We start from the raw sequence: 24,765 nt of genomic DNA on the forward strand, positions 1-24,765 counted from the left end.
TTTTAATTACAGCCCTAATTATTTTGGTGCATGTGGATGACCCAGTTAACAAAATCCATCCTGGGCATCTCGTGGTCTTCTCCACCCCTGCCCATCTCTGCGAGGAGGGAACCTCAGCTCCTGGCAGCTGGGAGCAGAATTATTTTTGAAACAAAGCGGTCGGACTGGTTGCCACATCTTAATGAAAATGATTTTTTTTTTTTCACAAAGGCATTTTCTATGTATATAAACAGCCCTTCCTCCCAAACCTGGTTAGACAAGAATGTTCCTGGGTGTGGACTGCCTTGTATAATTAACTGCACAGCTGTAGCTTCTGATCCCTCAACGTCTGCTCCTCTCTTCCCCCCTGCATCTCCCCGGCATAATCCAGGCGTTCTCCTCCTCCTCCCCGCCGGGAGCTCCAGGTGCGTCATTTGGGCAGAAGGTTTCCTGCATTCCAGAGCCATTCCCTGCTGGGACAGGGCAGAGGAACCCGCTTTGGAGGGGGCAGAGAGGCAGGAGCTGGAGGAACGACGAGCAGGAGCCACTTGCCCTGTTTAGACCATGGAAACGGGGAGTGCAGCCAGGACCAACGGGACCGCCGGGAAGGCCGAGGACGTGAAGAGCCCGACCACCCCAAAGAAAGAAGAAGAAGCGAAGAAGGCGACGAGCCCTGGCGGGGCTGAGAAAGAAGCTATAAAAGGCACGGGCGGTGCTGCGCTGGAGACGGGGCAAATCAAGAGCTCCCTCTTCTCTGGGAGTGACTGGAAGAGGCCCATCATTCAGTTTGTGGAGTCATCCGATGAGAAGAGGTCAACCTACTTCAGCATGGACTCGGCTGACTCCAAGAAGATGCAGTATGCCAGCGGACAGATCGGAGACATGAGGAGGCCAGCCCTCTCCTTCCCGGAGAAAGGCGACCTCAGGAAGTCCCTCTTCTCCTTGGATTCCAAAAAGAGCTTCCTGCCCAGCGACGGGGAAGGGAGGAAGTCCTTGTTCTCTGGGGGGCAGATGGGGGACCTGAAGAAACCTTCCCTGCCTCTGGTGGAGACGGGGGACCTGAGAAGACCCTTCAACAAGCCGGACAGAGCAGCTGGGTCACGGCCCAGGGTGAAGCTCGAGGATGTTCTGTGCGACTCCTGCATCGACAACAAGCAAAAGGCTGTGAAGTCCTGCCTGGTGTGCCAGGCTTCCTTCTGTGAGCTGCACCTCAAGCCCCACCTGGAGGGAGCAGCTTTCCGGGACCACCAGCTCCTGGACCCCATCAGGGACTTCGAAGCAAGAAAATGCCCTGTGCATGGGAAGACCATGGAGCTGTTCTGTCAGACAGACCAGATGTGCATCTGCTACCTCTGCATGTTCCAGGAGCACAAGAACCACAGCACAGTGACAGTGGAGATCGAGAAAGCAGGGAAAGAGGTAATTAATTCTCTCTTTGTTTCGTGCTCCCATCGCTCTCTAGATCTCGATGTGACACCCCAGCCTTTGCTCTCCAGCCTGCAATCTCTGCTCAGGCCATGTCTGTGTGGAATCCTGGGATGCAGGGGTGGTGGATGGGAAGTGTTTAGCAGAGGACTGCTGTTGCCTGGGTGCTGCTGTGACGGGACTGTTGTCCTCCTGATGGCTGGCTGCAGCAGCACAACGCTGGTGGTGTGTTGCAGATTTGATCTGGGGGATGGAGAACGTGGTTTCCACCCCTGGTTGCACACCTGACTTTAAGCAGAAGCTGAATCAAAGCCCTAGAAAAAGCCAGTCTGGAGTTTTGACAGTGTTTGTGCAGTGCTACCCACAGCCAGAAAGGTGGGCATCAGGTTCCTCCAGAATACAGGTGGTCAGATCAGAGGGTTGAAGTTACTTGTGGGCACTGGGTGACTGTTGAAATTTGCCATCTCAGCTCCTCAGAGTGAGATTATGGCTCTTTTACTTATCTGTTACGTACATAATAATGAATAATGTCAGGCCACACCTGTGGGAAGAGGCTTTTGAAGCTTAGATGAAGAAAGCACAAAACATGATCATTTCCCCTGGAGTGCTGCTACAATGGGTTTAGAGGATGGACATCTAAGGAGATGTGGGACGGTGCTCACTGATAAAGTGCCTTTCACCTCTGTTTGCTCAAAGCCTCGTGCTGTTTGTTTGCTGGGTGGGTGATGATTATTCCACAAGCTCAGGGGCTCACCAGGTTCACTGATGGTAAGAGCATGTCCTGGCCTAGAAACCTTCCAAGCAGACAGGGCAGGAGAGGTGGCAGAAAGGACACCCAGGACATGATAATGGAAAACAATTTGCCTGGAGTCCCACAGTGGCAGACACTGGAAGGGAACTCAGATCTGCTCAATCCTATTCTTAGGCACAGCCCAAGCCAGTGCTCTGATGTGGGGAACAGGCAAACACAAGTGCCTGCTGTTAGAAATCCTTAATGGGAAGAACAGTCGAACTCTTTCTAAGGAGCTGGGAAGATTTATCTCATAAGGCTGAAAGAGCATCTTATTTTGAGCTTATCTCTGTCTCCTGTTTGGTCTGTCCTTGCCATGTCATCTCCAACCTGCAGCTTTGCTGAAACCAGACAAAGCTTCTCCCATGCCCCAGCCAGCCTTTCTTCAATCCCTGCAGGGCTTGCCAGCCTGCTGTTTGTTCCATAATTGCTGCTTCTTGTGGTTTTGATGTCAGCCCTGAACATCTCACGGTTCTAACATGAAGCCGTGTCTGGTGTCTGCCAGGGTGTCCGATCCCTCTGAGCTGTTTCTGCTGGAATGAGCTTAACAGTTGCTTCCTGAGGAAGCAAAGCCAACCAGATCTTCTTCCTGTGGCTGGATGGATCGACAGCACCTTGCTTTTAAAGAGGGAACCATAGCTGAGCAGAGAAGACCTTACCTATGATTTAAATGAGGTTTGATTTCTCTCTCAGAGTCCTTGGAGTCCTTGTGCCACTCATGAGCTCCATGCTTTAGTTCCTGCACTGTCCTGTGCTGATCCTGCTGCTGCTAAGCCTGAAGGATTTAGGGCTTTATCAATATGAATCACACACATGTGCAAGTTTCTCCTGACAACGAGTTCGGTCCTGTTGTAACTTGAGCGAGCATTCACTCAGACAAAAACAATTAACAGAAGAGCTGTTGCTTACAAATGTTTATTCCTAAGCCCTGATTTATTCACCATAGGTGGAGCCTTAGCAAGAACCACAAAGAGGAATGAACATTTCCAACCCTTTGTGTGTGCCACCTACCCTTATCAAGCCTTGCAAATCACAGCTGGAATGTGACCACAAATTGGGAGAGTGGCTGGTGCTGAGGGCCTCTGTGGAAGGGATAAGCAAAAACCCCACAGCAGGTCATCCCTATCCCTGCCCCATTTTCCCAGCTTGGAATCCAAGCAGCTCCAGGGGAGCTTTGCTACCTCCAAATTTGCTGACTGTGCCACTGGGGCTGGTGACCAGAATACAGAGAGACCCTTTCACCCAGTGCTGGATGTCAAGGATTAACTGGTTCACCTGCAAGGATTCCCTAGTCCCTGGCTATTCCATGACCCCAAAACTGGAGAGGATTCCAGTAGAACTGGTGTTTCTATGTGGTGCTGCACTGTCACTCTGGGGGCTCAGAAATTTGGTGGCACAAAATTGTCTCGTAATCAGGTGGTTCAGGCACATCTGTCCTTCTGCACTGCAGAATTAGTGCAGAATTCAGCCTCTTCCATGGGTCTATCTGCTACAGACCTACAGAGATGCTGTGCTTCAGTGTTGGGAAAGATCCTGCTGGCGAATTAGGAAACTCTGCTTGCTTCATGGTGCAGACAGAGCTTAAGAGGAGAGGAATGCAAACAAGCCAGTAGACACACACCTACTAGTTAGAGCATTTAGCAAGCAGTGGAAAGGCTGATATCTCTGTCTCAGACAGAGAACACAGCAGCATCTTCCACTTTTCAGGAGCCTGGGGTGAGAGTCACTCACCCCCCTCTTCCTTTTACACCAGGGAAAGGCACAGGGACTCAGACAGAGCCATTTGCTCTGAGTTTCCACCCAGTGCTATTTGCTTATTTTACCCAGCAAACCTTTAATGCCTTCCCCAGATCCACTTTGCATTAGTTTCCTGCTACAGATTTAAAGGAAAAGGAACCCCTGCACCAGAATCAGTGCAGGAAACAGCCAAGGAAAAGTCTGTGAGGCCAGGGAATAACCACTCAATGCTCGAGAAGTGAGAATTGTCTGCAGCAGCTTGTACACTGGAATAAAACCCCGTGCCCAGCTTGATTTATCAGCAGAACCAGAGCCCCCCTTGCAGACAGCATCCTTCATTTTGAAAGGGGATCCTTCATTCCAAACCTGTTTTACAGGCCTGTTCCCAAAAACGAGACAACTTCACCTCTGCCTGCCAGTGCCAGAGCTGAATAAGCTGGCAGTGAATACCCTGGCATCACCTCCCAGCACCAGCCCTGGTGCTCAGCAGGGCAGGTCAGCCCTGCTGAGAGGCACTTTGATTTTATTCTTTTTTTTTCTTTGAGTCTTTACCTCTAAAGAAAGGTTCACATTGTCCCTCGGGTGCAGGGAACTGCTGTGCAGGAATGGGAGCTGGGTGTTCCTGGTCTCCAGGAAGCTGCTTTTAAAAGGGACTTCACAGAGGCTGAACCAGGCTTTGAAGTCAACCATCCCCAGGGATGGATCCAGAGGGATTTCCATCCTCTCTGTCTTGCTTTCACTGACCAGAGAGCAAACAGGAGTGTATCAGTATGGCAGTGTCCTGGAATATCATGGGATCAACATGGAATGTCAGCATTCCACTGAGCCAGTGTGGCTGGGAGACCTTATCCACAGCAGTTGGGGGTCATCTGTGGACGCAGCTCAACAGAGATGCTCCTTCCCCTGACGTGGTGCAGTCACTGCAGGATGTTCTTCCTCGCTGGAAAGCTGGGAAAGTGACCTGCTGCAAACTGGGATTTGAGTAGATTTGCCTGTTTGCCTGCTTCCTGCATTAATGCCTCTACAGTGAGGGCAGAATCCAGGGAAAACCCACCAGTCTGCAAGTCAGGAATTCTCTTCAAACTGTGCAGAGAGCCTTTTCTGGCCTCTGCTCCCACAGTGGCATTTTTGCAGGGTGCTGCCTGAGGCTCCAGAGGTTTTAGCCCACTGAGGGGAAAATGCAGTTGTAAAACCAGCAGAACTGATATCCCAAACAAATTCCTGCCTTCTCAAACAAATTCCTGCCTTCTCAGCCGTGTCACCTCCACTCCTGGCCCTGCACTGGGACAACTCGTTTGAACAGCCCTTCTCCAGCTTCATTACTGGGTTGGGATGTTGCTGGCAGTAATTAGCACAGCTCTCCCAGGCTGGTGACACAGGGGTGTTCCCTGATTCAGGCCCTGGGTTCCCAGAGCATTAAGGGCATGATGATGCTTGTACTGCTGCCTTGCAAAAACCAGTTGCATCATGATGCAAGACTCATAATCTCACATCTCCAGGTCCTCTCCACAGCACAAGGGCTGGGTTCAGCTGTGGATGTTTAGGTGTACACTCTGAACTTTCACTTAGGCCTCTTGGCTGGCCTAATTAACTTAGACTCTAATAGGGGATCCAATCTTAGCTCAAGAACTCTCAGTGCCATCATTTCTCAACTTGCTCTACTCAAACTGAATGGTCTAAACTTGGATTTCCTAGATCTTCTTCACTGTCACTGTTATTTCTGCACTGCAGGGACTCCCCCTGCAGTGGGTGGTGTTTCTATGTTATCTGTCACTGGGATATTCTGAACCCCAATCTCACCCAATGGATTTGTTCTGGATGGTCCATCACAAGAGAATCAGGGTTTGTGCACCCTGGAAAAATCTGAGAAATACAAAGAAAGCTGGGAGAGAAGTTTCCTCATAGGGGATGAAGTTGAGGTGACTGTCCCTAGTACCTATAATTATATACAGATATATATGTGATGTATTGGACAGCTAAACCAGCCTGTCAGCCAGTCACAGACTGAACAGAGTCTTAAAAACATCATGAAATCACGATGTGGGCCATCTCTAGAACACCCTTAGGAATCCTTGTGCCCATGTCACCAGTTCTTGCACTATTCCAGTGTCTCCCTGGATCTCCTTTGAACACTTCTTTCTATGATTTGGGGGTTTTTTTGGTTGTATTTTTTTAATGCTTGTAGTTATCACACAACCACACCTCCCTTCACCTCCCCTGCCCTTGCTGGTGTCTGTGCTGGTGTTTCCTTTTGCCATCAGGAGGGATGTTTTAACCCCTGCCAAACCTGGATGAGTGTGGTATTTGCATTCTGGCTATTGGAACTATCTCTGTAATTTCCATTTGCAAGTCATAAATCTCTCACTCTAAATTGTTATGTGGGTCTGCCCTTAAATAGTTGTTACATCCCATCCCAGAGGCACCCAAACTATCTTTCTGGGCAAAGGGATGTTACAACTGCAACGAGCTCAGTATCACTTTTGAGCAAGTAATACTTTCCAGAATTCCTTGGAGACCCATCTTAATTAAAAAGGACTATAAATGTATCATGTTGTTATCATCACCTTCCAGCCATCACCTGACTTTTTTTTTTCCTGTTATCTTTCTCTTCAAATCCCTTGTGTTTGGGAGTGTCTGTGTGGCTGTGAAAGGTCTCCTCTCCTCCAAAAAATCCCTCCAGTCCTTCACTGTATGATTTCACTTGCATCCTTGCCATAAGAATATCCTGATATTTAGGGATGAGGAGGGAAATAATTGCTCAGGAGATGTGCCTTTTTAACTGCTTTGCTAACAATTAATACCATGTACATGTAGCTCTGTGGCTCCAGAACACAACTTGCATTTTAGTGTGATTTCTCACATTGGTTAATGCAGTGCAATGGAAAAAAATGATCTAAAATGTTTTTATCTCATTGCATTTTCCTGCTGTGCAAAGAGTCTTGGTGCAGAGGACATTCTCACAGGAAAAAATCATGGATTCCTCCAAGTCACTGTCTTGGAAATGTGAAAACTATTGGATCAAACTCAAGTCTTTACTCTTTTGATCAGTAATAGAGAAAATTTTCTCATCTTGAAGCCTGTGTGGTTGCCTGATGAATCTGTACCACAAAACCCTTTCATTTGTACCCTGATAAAGATGAGATTCAGCTCATGACCTCATTCAGTTCACTCCTGAAGGCTGGCAGGGTGTTTGGATCATATTTAGAGAGCCGGTGCTCTCCTAACTCCCAACAACCAGGACAGTGACAGTGTGAGGATGCAGCTTCTCTGGCCCTGAGACAATTCTGAGTGCATTTCCCTTTTTGGTTCCCCCTTTTCTTGTGTTTTACAAGGCAACAAAGCAACTGTGGAACTGCTTTCCCTCTATAAATGGAGATTTCCTAAATTGGAGCAGCAAGAGTCCATGGCTCTCCGAGGCAGCTGTGCCTGATTCCAGCTCGAGGGGATGCTCAGACTCTGCTGGGACTGGCACCAGGACAGGAGCCCTGATGGGCTGGTCTCCTGCTCTGGGCTGCTTGACAGCTCCTTGCCTGCTCTCCATCCTGAATGGAGAACTGGAATGTTTTCAGCTCCCACTCTGAGGGTGACTGTGATCAGTACAGACCCAGATTTCCATGTTCTGTTACATTCTTGGGCGAGTCGTGTGGGAGCAGATTTATCCCTCCAGTACCTCCCCTGCCTCTAATTGTTGTTCTCAATGTGAGTGGTTTTGGGTCATGCAACCATTTGCCACAGGTTTGCAGGACTTTTCTGTCCCAACACAGCCCAGCTGCAGAACATGGGTCATTTCTGCCAACTGGGTAGTTCCTCAAGAGCTCTGGGTGAGTGTCCCACAGCCAGATTGCCTGTGGTCACAGCTGTGCACACATGAGACATGGGAACACCTTGGGATGCGTCAGCAAAGGCTTTGTCATGATGTGCTGGGCAGGGAGGTGGGGACTGTGAAGGGCCCAGGGAGGGGCTGCCTGGAATTAACGGCACAGGGCATCCCTGACTGCCCAGCCCTGGGCATCCCTGACAGCCCTGGGCATCCCTGACAGCCCTGGGCATCCCTGACAGCCTGGCCCTGGGCATTCCTGACAGCCTGGCCCTGGGCATCCCTGACAGCCCAGCCCTGGGCATCCCTGAGAGCCCAGCCCTGGGCATCCCTGAGAGCCTGGCCCTGGGCATCCCTGACAGCCCAGCCCTGGGCATCCCTGAGAGCCCAGCCCTGGGCATCCCTGACAGCCCTGGGCATCCCTGAGAGCCTGGCCCTGGGCATCCCTGACAGCCCAGCCCTGGGCATCCGTGAGAGCCCAGCCCTGGGCATCCCTGACAGCCAGGTCCTGGCTCATCCCTCAGCTCCAGTCCCATGGGCTGCCCTGCCAGTGTCTGCTCTCAGCTTCTCTGGGAAGCCAGTGCCCAACCAAATGCAAATGAACCCCAGGGAAGTTGCTGATCTAAGCCAAGCAGGTTGACTGCACCTCCTACACCTCCTCCCTCCTCCTTTTGTGTTCTTTCTTTTCTTTTTTTTTTTCTTTTTTTTTTTCTTTTTTCCAAGCATTCCCCAGCTTCATCATAACATGAAAGCTCTCAATTCAGAGCAAATTAATCCACAATCCTGTCCAAACAGAATTCCTGCCGGAGGCATCATCCTCCTGTTGCAACACTCGTCCAACGTCATTCCGTAATTAGCTGGAAACTGTTATTGCTGCAGAGGCACACCCTGGGACGGGCCCTGCCCTGCACACACAGCTGAATTTTGAAACAGGGCCTCTTCCCCCTCCAGCTCCTGCCTCTCATGTGATTAACAGAGGCAGGGTGGTAGGTGGGTGCTGCTGCTGAGCGAGCTGGATCTCCTGAGCCAGGCAGCAGCTCTGGGATGCTGTCCAGTGGCAGCACATGATCTCCATTTCAAGCAGTGCCAGCAGCCTGTGCCTCCCGGCCAGCCCTGCTCGGGGCCAGGCAGTGGGAGCACTGAGCTGCTTTGAAGTGGGCCACCCTCAGCCCCGGCTCATGAGACTCCCTCCTTCCCTTCCCCTCTCTCCCAGGCCGAGCTCTCGCTGCAGAAGGAGCAGCTGCAGCTGAAGATCATCGAGGTGGAGGATGAAGTGGACAAGTGGCAGAAGGAGAGGGACCGGATCAAGGTGTGTATGAGATGTTAAGGTCACTTATCGCTCTCTTTTCCACTCTCCCACATCCTCCTTTCCTCAGTTTCCCTGCCACCTCCAGCTCTGACTCACTCCATCCCTCACCCTCCGCTCTGCCAAGCTCAGTCCTGCCAACCCTGGGAACAGAACTGCTGCTGAAGCCACCCTGTGACACGTCCTGGGGGAGATCAAGGAGAGGCAGCACAGCCTTGTTACAAAACCAGCCCAGGCACCTCCCTGCTCTGGGGGCCTGATGGTTCTTCAATCCCCAGCAGCCAGGCAGAGTCGGAAACAAAGGTGTGCTGCTGCTCTTCCCACCAGACCACACACAGAAATAACCTGCAGAAGGGCTCTGGGTAACCCAAACTGAGATAAGGCAGCACTTCCCCCAACAAACATCTTATTTATAGTGGAACAGCTCATTTCCATACTGATATAAGGCTCCTTTATAATTCTTTCACCATGGTAGGGGTTGGAATACAGCAATGGTGTTATTTTTTTGTCATTTATACCCTAACTGAACAGAGCAGGGAAAACACTATTTGGAGACGCCCCAGAAAATTTGCATAATATTAATAGACAAAGCCATTCTTCTCCCTTTCATGTGGTGCACACACACTGGCTCACCAGTTCTGCTTTTCATCTGCTTTATTATTATTATTATTATTATTACTATTATTATTATTATTATTATTGGAAACCTGACCTAGAAATTTTAACTCTGAATATAGTTACATCCACAGTCTTTCTGAGGAATGTTTCAGAGGGACCTCAAGGTCAGGTTTGTAAAAAGTGCTGAAGCACTTTTCATCCTTTGAAATGGGAGGAATTCGATGTTCAAATTGTTGAGGAGCCAGAACCATGACTTCGAAGGTTAAACAGTGTTTTTAAATATCATCTAAGCGTGCAGTTTATGAATTGGAATAAAAGATCTGCTCTAACAGTGAGGAAGACATCATGCCCTTTGGATTACATGCACAAAATCATTGCAGGAACAACTATTACTTCTCTTGGCACAACTTCTCTCATGCTAAAACTTGCCTACCTGGAGTCTCTATAGTCTAAATGCTGAGAGTCCTTGGACATATCCCCCTCTGTGTCCCTCTGTGAGTGAAGTTATTCCTTGAAAAGCTGAATATTTTCTTTCTCCTGTGTCTTTGCTGCTCCTCCTCTCTCTGAACTCCCCCTCAGAATTACACCACCAACGAGAAAGCCACGGTGGACCAGCATTTCAAGGAGCTGATCCGTGACCTGGAGAGGCAGAGGGATGAGGTGAAGGCTGCCCTGGACCAGAGGGAAAAGATTGCATCAGAGAACGTGAAAGAAATCGTGGATGAGCTGGAGGAGAGGGCAAAGCTGCTGCGGGAGGACAAGGAGAACAGGGAGCAGATCCACCAGATCAGTGACTCCGTGCTCTTCCTGCAGGTAACTGAGACTTCACTGTAATTTTCTCTTTTCCCACAGAAGACAGGATTTGCCCTGAGGACAAATCCCAAGTGAGTTTAACACGTGTTCACCTTCTCCAGTTCAATGCACACCTAAGTCAGGAACTTCATGTTTGGAGCTGTTTCTGCTCTGGGAGGTGAGGGATGAACTCAGACATGCAGGTTTGTTTACAGATGGCTACAACTCATGGGCAGAGCATTTGTCTGCCCCCTCCATCTCCAGCTCTCATACTACTTGGAGCCTAAGATTAGCCAGTTCCCTGGGATCTCCCCTCCAGCTCTCCTGTTCCTCAGTAACCCCTGTGCCCTTCCTTTTCTTTTTTTGGCAGGAATTTGGGGCTCTGATGAGGAATTACGTGCCCCCTCCCTCTCTCCCAACCTACAGTGTGCTGCTGGAAGGGGAGAGCATGAGCCCATCCATGGGGCTCCTCAGGGATGACCTGCTCAATGTCTGCATGAGGCACGTGGAGAAGATCTGCAAGGCAGACCTGGGCCGCAACTTCATTGAGAGGAACCACATGGAGAACGGTAAAACAGCCCAGAAATCCCCCCTTCCTCCTTCCCTCCCAAACCCAGGGGAGATGAAGTGTGCTGAACACACTCTGCACGGTGGAGAAAGTAGGAAAAACAGCAGGAGGAACACTGCCTGTAGCTGGAATTCTTTCTGGAATATCAGAGTTATCCCACCACACCTATGCGGGGATGGAGCCAGTTGAATTTAAAGTACCAACGCATCCAAACCAGCCCCCCTTCCCTGACTGCTGTTGGATGTTATGGCTTCACAGTATTTAAGGGTTCAGCCACCTCCTGTGTGGCACTTGAGAGCAAGATTTCTTTTTGGGGGTCATGAACAGTGACCCCTCCCTCCTGCAAGAGGGACGCTCTGCCTCATGCCAGGCCCCCAACAAGCCCTTCCAGTTTTAGCACCACAGTTTCTGCCTGGAGGATTCCACACATCCACTGAGGCAACTCAGTGCTCACTGAGGGAAGTGGAGAAGGCAGGGGCAGGAAGGTGAATGAAACCACCTCAGGAGGGCAGTTCTGAAACCCTCTTTGTGCAGCTGGGTCAGCACACGCAGGGTGCTGGTGTGATGGGAAGTTTTACAACCGCCCATTCCAGTTGCCTGCCATGAAATGCTCCTGCCAGCTCCTGCCACTGAAAACCTAACACTTGAAAGTCTGATTTTCCAAGTGGAAAGGTCTCCATTTTGGTGTTCAGTTAAGCTACAGCTTGAACAGGGATAAAACTCCCTCTGATCCACCTGGCAGAGCTTTCCTGCCTGCCCTGATCCAGGGGGCTCAAGGGACACAAGTGGTCCCCACACCTCAGTGATTCCTGAGGACAGCTGATGTTCCTCAGGTGAATAAATGGTCATTACCACAGCACTGCAATGACTCTTCTAAGGTTCTAACCCACTTCCTTTCAGTGGCTCCCAATTAGCTCTGAATAAAGGATTTATCTTGCATCAAGCTCACACCTAAGATTAGGAGGACTAAGATTAGGGCACTGCAGTGGGGCTGAGCAACCAAGGTTCACTTCCTACAAACAGCCTTTGTAACCTTGGGCATGTTACTTAATCCCATGAAATGACCTCTTGCCCTAAGAATAAGAGGGATGGGAATTAACAGTTATCTCACCAGGCTGCTGGAGGATAATCTATTAGTAATTGAGGAACCCCAGATACCAGAACAATAAAGGTCAAGAAGCTGGATATGTAACAGGAGGATAAATTGTACCCTGCTCTTCGAGAGGGTGTGTGGCTCAAAAAGATGCAGGAATAACCTCAAGTCCAGTTCATCCAAATCTGCTGCAAACCTGCAAGATCCCTGTTAATTCATTCGAGCTCCCAGCACTTATATTGCTCCTGGATTAATACACTACACTGTCTAGTGCCACCATCCTCCATGAGACATGAATTAGGTGGAGCAGATACTTCTGGAACAGAGAACCAACCTTGCAGAAAAGTCAGAGACCACACTCCAAGTGCTCATGATGCACAGCCAGGTTTTAAAGCTCCCCCTGCCCTTAAAGCAGTACCAGGAATTGGACATTATTTCCCTTTCAGCAGCTAAGGCTGCAGCAGTCCTGGTTAGATCCTTCATACTCCTCATGCTGAGAAATGTGGCTATAACTGAATACAAGGAGATGACAAACAGCTCAGATCCAAAAATCACTTCTGTTCATTGTTCTTCCTCCTTTTTTTTCGCCTGAAACTTTGCAGAATTTCCACCTGCTGAGCTGGTTTTTGCCAGCCCTGAGGCAAACACATTTTTGCTTGGCCACTTGTGCCACCCAACAAGATTATGCCCGTGTTCAGTTCTGGTAGCTCAGGATAAAGACTGACTATTCCTTGATACTTGATCACTTTTAATTGGGGTCTCCTCCTTTTACTGATGCCAGAAGCCCTCACTGGTACTTGAAATCCGTGGAATTCAAGTGCCAGAACATTTCTGAGCAGGGCAACTAAACACTGCCAGAAACCTGGGTACTTTCAGAGGCTTTAGCAGGGATTTAATGGACACAGCTTGGAGTCTGCCTAATGAAAAGAACAGTGGTATCCACTCAGTTGGGAAATGTTATTTAAGGTGAGTCCCAGGAACTTCAGAGCTCTCCCTTTTCCAAACTACAGTTACAGATGAAAGAGGGCAGCACTCTGCATCCAGTGACTGCAAGGAAATAGCTCCACAATTACTTAATGGATTTAATTAACTCGGACTCCCCCTGAGTCATTGCAACAAATTCATTTGCTACTGGCTTGATGTTCTGGTGTAAAAACCTTCCCAGGAAGAAATATTATATTAATGGAATGAAACCTGCTTAATAGCAGACTCCAAAGGGAATCCACTTTCTTTTAGTTGTCATAACAGGTACCTATGTAGCAGAGTGGCAAGGAGGCAAATAATCAGGGAGCATCCAGGGAGTTTAAATAACACAGAAATAAATTGGAGAAATAAAAGAAAAGTTTGTTCAGTGACTTAAGAATCAAAGAATGGAACTATTTAAACACGGGAAACAAATTTACTTCCTTGCAGAGAACAACAGGTTTGTATAGGCCTTCAAAGAAAGTATTTTTATGAGCAAGTGTACTGATAAAACATCATTTCTGTGGATCAGTGTCAGAAAACCAAACCCAGGCTGTGAAAGAGCTGCCAAAAAAGCAGATTTCATCCACTTTGCACGAGGCCTGAACCAACCACCCTTGTCCAAGAGTCTAGAGCTGTTTGCTACTTTATTTTAGCACCTTTCTCTAAAACTGAAGGAGCCATTGAGCCCTCCCAGCACTGCCTTTCTGGAGCTTCAAATAGTGGCAGTTCTCGAGCAGGGGGTTGAAAGCCAGGCCTGTGCTCAGGTTAAACACCAAAGGAGCCAAGCCCAAACCACTGCTTTTGAAGTGGGGGACATCTTTAGCCCCACAGCAGTGTTTTGGTAGGAAAATGCCACAAGCCTCAAACCTCCCTATGGTTTTTAGGAGATAGGGCAGCTCCAGAGTGGCCAAATGCTTCAGCTGGGCTGTGCCAAGGGAACCTTCTGCTTTAGACCCTGGGCAGCCACAGCACTGCTTTGGCTCCCAGCCAATTAGAAAAATAGAGGAACTTGTTTTCAAAGAGCAGAATCACTTCTGCAGCGCTTGAGGAAGCAATTCCACCCTGTTTTCCCCTTCCCCCTCCCTCTCAGGGCCACTAAACTTCCCCCTCTCTGCTCTGCTCCTCCAGGTGACCATCGGTTCATGATGAACAACTACGAGTGGAACCAGCCTGACAACTTGAAGAGGTTTTCCATGTTCCTGTCTCCCAAAGGTATGGCACCCCACAGGTGGTCAAGGCTTCCTCTAAACACAGCTTAGGAAAGGAACCTCACTGATAACATGTCCCAAAATCTGCTTTCCCTGTGTCCCTCTGCACGTTTACGCCGAGTCTTCTCTCCAGCTTACAGAGCTCTGAGAAGGTTTTGGCTTTTTGTCTCAAACAGGGCAGAAAAAGAGAAGAGCTGGAGTGACTTCAGAGAGTGTAGTTTGTGAATGTATAGTTTTAAGATGTCTCACTGGGTTAAAGTCAGTGCTATTCTCCACCCAAAGCTTATCTCACTGTGCCATCGAGTGTGAAAGCTGCTCTAGGCTTGCTCTGCATTAGGATTTTACTTTCACCAGCAAACATGCTTTTTCCTTACAGGAAAAGGACAGAAGAAGTGAGAAACATGTCCTGAAAAAAAAGCAGGAGGCTGGAGTTCCTTTCTGAGCTCTGGCAACAGGAGCCCTGGTGATTTGCTCATGTCCCAGTTGTTGCATGACCCACTCCAGGATGAGCCTTCGGAGGGAATGAGGGTTTTCAGCACATCCAGTTCCAAAAGGACAGTTGCCATTTCTAAATGAGCATCAGGAGCCTCCAGAGTGAGGAGCTGAGGGTGCTGAAAGCCCAGGCAAGGCACTGCCTGTAGGAAACAAAAGGGCAGGAAGGGTAGCACAAAATAAGTGCCCAAATTTCAGCCCTGCCAGGGTTTGCCAGATGCTTCCAGCCAGATGGTGGGCAGGGATGTGCCAGCAATTAGCAGTGGCACTGCCCTGGGGGTGTATTCCTGCTCTGCCTTGGGGTTTCCTGGGGACAACCCAGATCCCAACACTGAGCCCTTTGTCTGGAGCTCCCCTTTGCCCTTCTCCTCAGCTCCCTGCCCACGCCTGGCAGCCCTGCCTGGCGCCCAGGGGGCGAGGAGGTTGTCTGGAGCAGATGCCAGGGGCAGGGCTGGCATTCCCAGACTTCAGCAGGGCTGCTTCCCACAGGCCCCCCGGATCAGGGGGCAGAGGGGCATCTTGCCAGAGGTTGGTTTTGCATGGAGCCTGTCTCCAAACACCTCCCAGATGGTTGGTGCTGCTCTGCTGCTCCAGCTGTCCCGGGGCTCTGCAGGCCCTGTGCAGTCAGGGGAGGATGTGTCCTGCTGAGCAGAGCTGATGATGCTGGGGAGGGACCACAGGCTCAGCCCTGCACCCCAAAACTTTTCGGCCTGGAGGGAAGTTTGAAAGTTAATTCTAAAGTTGCACGAGCTGAACCCAATCTCTACCCAAGAAGGGAAGCTTTGGGTTCAGGTGGAAACAGCCCCACAGGCATTTGAGGAGTGTGGATGGGAGGAGCAATGTCATCTCATCCTGCTGTCACTGCTGCCATGTGTGTCTGGGACATGGCAAAAGGAAGGGAAAAGCCATTTTTGGCAGTGCCACAGAGCACTGTAGTGCCTGAACTTCCCTCTGCTCCTCCCTGGAGGATCAGCTGCAGACACCTGGGAGTAGAAGTTCCCTGGCTGCCTGCTGGGATCCAGCATCCCGACCTCCTGAAGTGCCAGGAGGGATCACCAGGCACTGCTAAATCCAGGGTTCCCCCTTTAGTGGTGCCTGCCCTGAGCACTGGGAGGGCTGTACAACAATGTGCAGCTCAGTGGCCCCACAAACACTGGGGGAACATTTATTCCACCTACACAGCTGAGAGCCCAGCCTGTGCTGCCTTCCAAATTACTCATTCCCTGTTTTCCACCAACAAAGTCACTTTGTTGTCCAAACCAACTGAAGCACGTGGTTGCACTGGGTTCTCCAGCAGGGTCAGGGCTCCAGCAGGACAGAAAGGATCCAGCTGCTGAAGCCACACTGATGGGGAATTTGGGAACAGAATGAGTCAGTAGGCAAAGCAGGAGATGTGACCCACTTATCTGGCACGCTGGCTGGCCCAGGATGGCCTGATGAATAATGCAACATAGCCATAACCATTTAACTCTCTGTGCTCTCTCCATGTGTCATGTCCAAGTCTGGCCACAGTTGATTGCATCTTTTCTAAGGAATTCTGTAAAATGGGGGGGGGGGGGGGGGGAAGAGGACCACCCTTTGCATTGTGTCATGTGCACGGAATCCTGGAGGATCTCATGGGAGTTTAGGAACACACCCCTTTTTCTGGCTTGGTTTGGGTCACTGCAAACTCTACCTGAGGCCACAGTGGAAAGTGTTTTCTGGGTTGAGGAATGCTGCCCAAGTAGTGCTGTGTGCTAATTGCAGTGACCTAAACTAAGAAACTGCTTGGATTTGAGCTGAGCCTATAAGGTTTTAAGCCCTGCTTAAATTCAAGGAGACTTCCACTGCTCTTGTCCTTAAAGGGAGTATCATAAATTATGGTTTCAAACTGAGAGGAGGTGGAGATTAGATATTAGGAAGAAATTCTTTATTCAGAGGGTGGTGAGGCCCTGGCACAGGTTGCCCATCCCTGGAAGTGTCCAAGGCCAAGTTGGAGGGAGCTTGGAGCCACCTGATCTGGTGGAAAGTGTCCCTGCCCGTGGCAGGGGGTGGAACTGGATCATCTTTAAAATCCCTTCCAACCCAAACCATTCTGTAATTCCAGCATAAAACATTTGCCTGCAGGGATGACATAATGAGGCAGAGGGGAGACATAAAATGTTTCAAAAGACAGAGGAACAGTTTTTTTTCCAACTGCTCGATGCTCCTTTCTGTCCTCTCCCACTAAGCTTTCTTCTCCTGATGCTGCAAACAGTTTGGCCAAAGCCAGGAGGAGGTTGGAAAGATCATCTTGTGCCTTTGGAAGTCTTTGAGTGAAGAGTAGGAGGGACTCAGGCAACACACAGAGAGAGAGAGAGAAGTGTAAATAGAAACAGGGCTTAAGCAGAGCAGCAGCCCACAGGATGGCAGCATAGCAGCTCCAAGTGTTCAGCTTGGGTTTGCTTTACTGGGAGCCCAGTGCCTCACAAAAAGGGCACAACAGCCCCAGGGTGAGGTCCTGGGGAAGCCCTGGAGCACCTGCCTGTCCCAGTGCTGAGCCAGCCTGTGCTCCTGCAGGAAATGTTCCTCCCCTTGTGTCTCCTGAGCTCTAAATCCAAGCTCTGCACACAGGTCCCTCTCCAGAATAGTCCTGTTGAGCAGACAAACCTGAGCTGGCGATTTTCTGCAGCTCGAGGCAGCTCTGTGGCAGGCAGAGCTTTGTCCTCTACACGAGAAGTCTACTCACCATTCCCTAGAATCCAGGGAAAAAAGCCCAGGCTTTCCTCTGCTCCCTGGACCCAGATTTCTGGTCTGGGGTTGCTCCCAAATCGGCAGGGACTGTTTCCTAGAGCAATGCCAGGCCCAGGCCTTTGAGCCAGCTCACCAGGAGCCGACTGCTGAACTGGATGCTCTTGTTTTACAGCCAATTTCAACCCACGGTCATGGGAATTTTCCTCCTTCCAAGCGACTGAGGAAACACTTGGTACGGGTAATTCCCACTTCAGTTCCAGAGGATCTAACCCCCCGTGCCACAGCTTTCTGGCTGCCTAACCAACCTCTCCTGCTTCCCCTCTCAGCTGTTCTGTCACCTGCCAGTCCCTGTCTCCCAGAGCCATCCCTGAGCTGGCTGATCAGCACTGTCTGCACACCCCACACCCAGGGAAAGGCATCCCTGGTTCTCATTCTTCAGACAGTGAAAGGAGGTGGAAAACACAGGAGCCACAAAATCCCCATCCAAAACCCTCTGTGTGGAGGTTGTGGCAGAACCAGGAGAGGACTCCCAATACTCCCAGCCAGTCTCAGAAGCACAGTGCTGCTCCTCTCCATCCCACAAACACCTTTTACTTAGCTCCTAAGTTCTCAGAGACCGAGAGGACACTCACTGCCCGCACAGCATCCAGCAGGGTGGGGAGGGGGGTGCTTTGAGCACCAAGAACCAGCAGCAGGGAGCCTTTTCTTCCCAGATCCCCATCTTCCCTTCTCTTTCCTCACCTGTATTTTCTTTCTTTGCTTCCTTCATGCTCAGAGGGTCCAGCCTTTCCCTTTGCTCAGAGGCAGCCACGGCCACCCTACCTGGGGCAGCTCTGGTGACTCACAGCCACACCCAAGTCATTCCTGCTTTCCATGCCACAGGCAGGGCTGTCTCCCTCTCATCCCTCTGCTCTCAGATTCATTCTGGCAGCCAGGGCCTGACCCCAAGGAGGCCAGGAGGGGAAGCCTTGCTTTAATTTCAATGGGCTTTGAATAAAGCCTCAACTGCTTGGAGGCAAGGGAGCTTGGGCAGCTGTGGAGTCATCACTCCTGTCTCTGGAGAGGCACTTTACCTGCGAGGAAGCTGCTGCTCCTCAGTCACACCTGCCCTCTGGGTCTCTCAAGAGAAAGGCTCTTCCCTGCCTGGAGCATTGGGATCACTCCACTCTCACACACTGTGCCCCCCCAGCTGACTGCTCCCATCTGCCTTTTGTCACCGAGACAAGAGGGACAAAGCCACCTTTCCCCCCCCGGGCCAGTGGAAGGCAGCTCTTACAGGGTGTGTTTTGAAAATGCTTGGGCTGCTCCACTGCAGCCCGTGGAACACCATGGGATAACAGCACGGAATAACACCACCTCTTCTGTCTTCCAGTAGGCAATGGTACTAAGCTGCCTTTTCAGTTCTCCTCGGTGGGACAGAATCCGCCCGGTGACTTCAGCAAACAGTCTGACGGGAGCCTCTTCACTAAGACCGGTACTAGGAACTGAGTGTTCCCCCTCCCTCCTGCCCCTTTTTGAGCTGGTAACACACCTCATCCTGTCCTTGCTCCCCCAGAGAAGGCCTGGAGCAATCCTGACTGCCAGTCTTATGTACCTGCACGTGTTTACATGAGCAACTCTGCTGAGCCAGGGCAAGGGGAGTTTAATAAGGAGTGTTAGCAACTATTGCAAAGTTTTGTCCAGTGAAGAGGTGAAGGGATTTTAAATTTCACTTGTAATGGGTAGAGACAAATTTTAGATGATTTTAGAAGCGAGAAAGATGCCAGGGAATGATGTTCATGGCTATTTGCCCCTCCAGCCTCACCAGTGTCATCTTGAAAGATTAAGAGAAACTAAGCACAACCTTAAAAAAAATTTGCAGTAGCTGCCTGTCCTCTCTCACCTGAACCAGCATCCCACATTCACCATCTCATCCTCCTCTTTTCACGAGTTCAAGGGCACCAGAGATGGAATCCAAGAGCACCAGCACCTGCCAGGGAGAGTCAGGTCTAATTTGCAGATGGAGATGGTGGGGAAAGGTCATTGTCTGATCCCCTGAAACTGGCTGTGATACAGCAGGGCTGGGGTTATTTTTGAGTCAGAACAGAGCTGGTGTGGTAGAAGGGGGTTAGGGCTTATCACACTGCCAGAGGTGCTGTCATGAACCCCAGGCCTCAGCTCTTTGCACTAATTAAACAGCCTGGAGTGCTCCTTGCAGGAGTCAGAATGCTGACTTTGGGATTTGGCCTGAATTTAATTGGTCTGATTGCATTCCACCTCTCTGCGTTCCTCAGACATTTTAATTAGCCAGACCTCCTTTACTCCCTTTTCCTAACTGATTGGGTGGTGGAGTAGGACTCTGTCTGATGGCTGTGTCCCACCCCAGGAATGGCTGCATTTCCATGGGAAGCAATTGCAATACTAATTATGTGGCACTTCCAGTCCTGCTGCTCATCCCAGCACTGGCCAGGGGACACGGGGGTGGTGGCAGGGGCTGGTCTGTAACAGGCTGTTTTATGTTGTCACAGCTTATCCTTCCATAGTGAGACATCAGTCTGCAAAGGTGACGCCACAGACGTGGAAATCCACCAAACAGTCTGTTTTGGTAAGAAACCTCTCCTTGGTGGGAAAGCTCGTGCACATCTCCAGCAGCAGAGCTGCCTCTTCTAGGGACACCTGAGACAGGGATGGGGCCTTTGGAAAGGGGAAAGGAAAAAGCTCCAAGTCAACAGCTCCTGTCAGGGATGCAGAGTAACCCCCCACCTCCCCAGCTCTGGGCTGGGGGGAAAATCAAAACTGCAAAATGACATTTGGGAAAGGTTTTGCCCTACACAAATCCTGTAAGCACACACATGCTGCTGTCTGTAGGATTCTCCTCCCTGCAGGGATGTCGGACACTCTTATTAGTCTGTGACATCTAGAATGTGTAAATGACACCAAAGACAACCAGATAAAAGGATCTTCCTAATTATGTCCTGCACTGGGCAAAGGCAACATCAGAGATGAGGGATCAGAAATCACTAGAACGTCTCTAAGTCACTCATTTTACACTGTTAGCACAAACCAGACAATTATAAGAAGCAGAGGACAGTGATATTTTAGGTCTTATGATCTCAAATATACAGGGTTAACAAACAGTTAATGCATTACCACAGAAGCACAAAGTCAATCTATTTTTTCTTAACATCCATTCACACTGTGCTGCATTAAGGTCTTGCATGATCTGAATTAAGATTGTCAAGCTTTTGCCCCCTCAGATGAAATCTGGGGGTTTTTTGTTGGTTTTTTTTTTTTTAATTTCTGGTTTTCCATTTGTGAAAGAGTATTTACTGTTCCATGGAAATAAGGAGCAGAGGGTCAAGAGCTGAGAGCATTCCCACACTGAAGGAAAGCAGAACAAACACACAGCAGTTAGAAAGTGGCTGCCTGAGGATTGCAGCTGTATCTGCTCAGTTTTCAAGGCTCCCCAGGAGATGAATGCCTGGGAAAGGGGATGTTCCTGGGCAAACAGGGGCACTTTGAGGAAATCCAGACTTGAATGTGCGACAGCAAAAGGTATCTCCAAGAAACAGCAAAGTTTTGCAATCCCTTCTGTCTTGTGTCTGACCACTGCCTGCCTAAAAAGATCATCAGGAGAAAGCCTGGGGAACTTCTCCCACACAGCCACTGGTTTTTTCTGTCTCCCTTCCTTGCTGATGCTCACATTTGTAATGACTGTTTCATTTTTATAACCTCTATTCACCAGGTAGCCCTGAACCCAACAATTGAGCTGATAAATACAAGCATTTAAAAGTACCAAAATAGAAATGCGTGCTCTGGACTGCAGTATCTCTGCAGGAGCTTTTATGGTCTACTGGGCCAATAATCTAGCTTGTAAAATAGTCTTAAATGTGTATTTAAGTAATATACATTCTAAAAGGTCTGTAAATATGAATTTTCACAAAGGAGCATTCAGTTTAAGGAGGAATGTCTTTTTAACCCCCAGGAAGTTCTTTTAAACGAAGGCCCCCCTCTTCCATATCTTAATTATATTGGAAATTAAAGCCATAAAATGAAAAGAATTTCAACAAAAGGGAACATTGAGCAGGAGGTGAGTGGGGCACTGAGCAGCAAGATGGGCTGGGTTTGCTCTGCCCATCCTTCCTGCTGTTCCTGATATTAAACTAGTGCTGCCCAAGAAAGGAGCAGTGTGTTTGCTGTGAGGTGTCTCCCACATTCTGCATGGGGGATCTGGGCAGTGGATCAAACCTAAGACAGGCTGGGCATTACAAACCCCAATTGTCCCTGATTTCCACCCTCTCTGCTTCAGTGGGGTGAGCATTTTCTCCCCCAGGGCTGCAGGTTCTGCCTTGGCCAGTGCAGCCAGTGACCACAACAAATAAATAAATAAATTGGCTGTTGTGTTTGCAGCCCTCCAGAGCCAACAGGAGGCTGCACAACACACCTTTGCCACGTGTTGCTTGTTGTGATGGTGCAGATAAGAGTGGAAATGCAGGGGTGGGTCCTGGTGAGATGAGATACACTCAGGGACTGCAGTAAAATGAGCTGGAGGGACAGAAACCAGCAATTCCTGTAGGATCTGCCCCTGTCTCTCCACTTACACAAACACTGAGCACTGGGCAAATAAAAACCACACCATTGTGAGGGTATTTCCATGCACAAGAGTTTGGGTTTGCCAGCCAGAGAGCACCAGGAAACACCTCACAACCTGAATAACTGCACACAGCTTCGAGTGGGAAAACTCCCCTGAGTTAGTGAGCAATTCAAACACACTGACAGCAGCATAAAGGTGACATTCCTCTCCTCCCAAAAACCCCTCATCAAGCCATGAGTCACAGTCTGAGCTTTTACATGATGCAGAGGCTCATTTGGCTCGGGAAGGAGGGCCAGGTAAATCAGAAAGCAAAGCCATTTCTCTGCATCTGGTGTCTCCAGCACCTCCAGCAGGGAAGTGAGGCAGAGGTTCCTCCAGGTCCCAGGTGCTGAGGAGTTTGTGAGATAGGAATGGTTGGGCTGCCCAGGAGGGTGAGAGGTGTAGGTGGCCAGGAAAAGGAGGTGGGTCAAACTCACGTGCCCCAAATTCTCCATTGCAGTCACATTACCGCCCCTTTTACGTCAACAAAGGCAATGGAGCCACTTCCAACGAGGCACCTTGAGCCCTGAAGATTTAGGGAAGAGCTGGCAGCACTTGGAGTGAAGACTCAGCTGCGGATTTTCATGGATGTACCTGCTACTATATTAACCTTACTGCTCTAATCTCTGCCAGGGAGAGGGAAGGTGCAGAAGGGAATAGCCTTTTCTAGAGGAAACAAGGACTTTTTTTTTCTCCAATTGCCTTGAAAGCTCCGCAGGCCTTAACAACATAACCCTCTCCTCTGCTGTCCCCTCCTCGTCCCCTCCCTGTTCCCTGTGCTGCTCTGCCTCTCCTGGGAAGCATGCATGCTTGGGTAGCAGCCCCTGCCAAACCAGCTGTGCCCCCTTTGCCCCCAGTGTGTTTTTAGGAGCTGTTCAAATCCTGGTGAAGGTGCCAAGCTTGGGGAGCCCAAAGCTCTGCCCAGGATGGAGAGGTCCCAGCCAGCCCCTGGGAGCAGTGACGGGCTAAAAGCTCTTCCCATGCCTCTTCTGCCCTGTCACCCCCCTCTCCTGGGGACACCCAGCTCTCACTGGGGGCAGGTCCAGCACTGCCACCTCCCTGGAGCCCTGCAGGTCCCACCACTCTTCCTCAGGGTCCTCCATCAGCTCAGCTCTGCTCCTTGCCTGCCAAAAAGCCACGACAGGAGCTCTGCAGAGCTGCTGCAGCCCAAGGCCAGCTGCTGGTGGAGGGCAGAGAGGCTTTGCATCCCATCAAAGTGCCCCTCCAGCCACCTTTTCAAATTAAGAAATAAAAAGAAAATCCATCCTGCTAATACAAGATTGATTAGATGCCATAGGTGTTGGGTGCTTTTCTGTTTTCTAGTGGTTTTTCTTAATTCCCCTAAACCAAACTTGATTTATATACTGTAGTTCAGGTGGTTTTTTTTTCCCTGCAGTGGGCAATGAGAATTAGTCCCGTGGCTTTTTGCTCAGGATAATATTTTTTATTTGTCCCCTGGACAGATGAGTCACATCAGCCTGCAAAGCAGCCAGGGCTGGTTAAGCATTCCATGATCTCCCTGAGATGATTTTCCCTCTCCATGGACAGGCTGAGGGGTAAAATCCACGCTGTGCCAAAGCCTCCCTGGGTCAGTCAGTGGCAGCAGGGTCAGGGCCCTCCAACCTTGAGAGCCAAGACCTAACAGTACTTTTCATGGCTTGCTCTGTTCAAGCAGGTTTTGGAATGGCTTCCCCCCCCTTCTCCCTTTCCTGCCCCCAAATGCCTGAGAGAGGTCCCACCTGTCATTCCCTGAAGATTATTTTCTGGCTAATCCCCATGCAAAGATTCTGCTTTTTAATGCAACACCTCGTACAAAACTTGTGAGGCTGAACGTTGGTCGCTCCAGAGGACTTGAAATGTCACTTTATAGTTATTATTTTTTTTTTTTCCTTAATGACCAGAGGGGGAAGGGGCTGGTGTGGCAGGGCAGGATGTGAAGAAAGAGAAACTGGGATAGAGTTGCTTGGAAAAGCCCTGAAGGGTTGGAGTATGTGTGTGAAAGGAGAGAACGAGCCCCCTCCAGGTCTCGCTGGTTTGCCCCTGAGCAGGTTCCAGTAATCACTTGGGTTCCAGTAAAAGCTTCCACCACCTCCTCTTTAGGTTCCAAACTGTGTCAGTGATCCCTCCTCCTCCAAAACCTGGCTGTTAAAATCCCCCCTTCCTCCCTGCCCTAGAGAGGGCTCTGTGGTGCCAGCTGGGCACCGCCCCTGTGACCACCCTGGGGACACAAAGGTCCCTTTCCTCCTGCTGTCCCCTGTCCTGCCCCACCCCTGCAGCCCCCCCAGCCTGTCTGCTGCCCGTCCCCTCCTCCAGGGCCTCACAGACCTCGCACACACAACTTTTCCCAGCGAATGGAGCTGCTCCTGGGGGGATGCCAGGCCCCCCCTGCCAGCCCTGCCGCTGTCCCCCAGCCCCTTTGCCCTGCCAGAGGGGCACAGTGGCACCTCCCAGTCCCGGGGAATGTGGCAGAGAGGCTTCAGGTGTATTGTGCATGAACTGTTTTTGTCGTGTTTGTCTTGATCAGCAAAGCAAGAGGAATTCCAGCTCCTCAGACAGGACACGGCTGCGCTGATGTAAATGAGGCCCCTCCCGTGTGCAACACACACTGCAGAAATAAAGGAGAGAGCTCCATGTCTGACCAAAACTAACA

The 24,765-nt window shown here is 50.1% G+C and overlaps 1 protein-coding gene across 4 annotated transcripts; it reads left to right on the forward strand.

The window, feature by feature from the left end:
* Positions 1-246: 246 nt before the first annotated feature.
* Positions 247-24,765, forward strand: TRIM29 (tripartite motif containing 29). Of its 4 annotated transcripts, none has more exons than XM_064634395.1 (9): positions 247-1,398; positions 8,962-9,057; positions 10,252-10,485; positions 10,835-11,033; positions 14,220-14,303; positions 17,676-17,741; positions 18,876-18,977; positions 20,011-20,087; positions 22,576-24,765. In XM_064634395.1, the coding sequence occupies exons 1-9, from the start codon at positions 544-546 to the stop codon at positions 22,636-22,638; spliced, it is 1,776 nt and encodes a 591-aa protein (XP_064490465.1). In that variant the 5' UTR covers positions 247-543; the 3' UTR covers positions 22,639-24,765. The 4 variants fall into 4 exon arrangements, with proteins under 4 accessions (XP_064490465.1, XP_064490467.1, XP_064490468.1 ...); XM_064634397.1 differs by having other exon boundaries at positions 17,676-17,735; positions 18,879-18,977; XM_064634396.1 differs by having other exon boundaries at positions 248-1,398; positions 17,676-17,735.

The sequence above is a fragment of the Pseudopipra pipra genome, chromosome 23 (genome assembly GCF_036250125.1).
Source record: "Pseudopipra pipra isolate bDixPip1 chromosome 23, bDixPip1.hap1, whole genome shotgun sequence".
NCBI classification, from domain to species: Eukaryota; Metazoa; Chordata; class Aves; order Passeriformes; family Pipridae; genus Pseudopipra; species Pseudopipra pipra.

Coding starts and splice junctions, on each gene's coding strand:
- TRIM29 (XM_064634395.1), top strand. CDS start 544: ATGGAAACGGGGAGTGCAGCCAGGACCAACGGGACCGCCGGGAAGGCC. Junction 10,486..10,834: donor ACTCCGTGCTCTTCCTGCAG/GTAACTGAGACT, acceptor TTTTTTTGGCAG/GAATTTGGGGCTCTGATGAG. Junction 20,088..22,575: donor CCACCAAACAGTCTGTTTTG/GTAAGAAACCTC, acceptor TCTCCATTGCAG/TCACATTACCGCCCCTTTTA.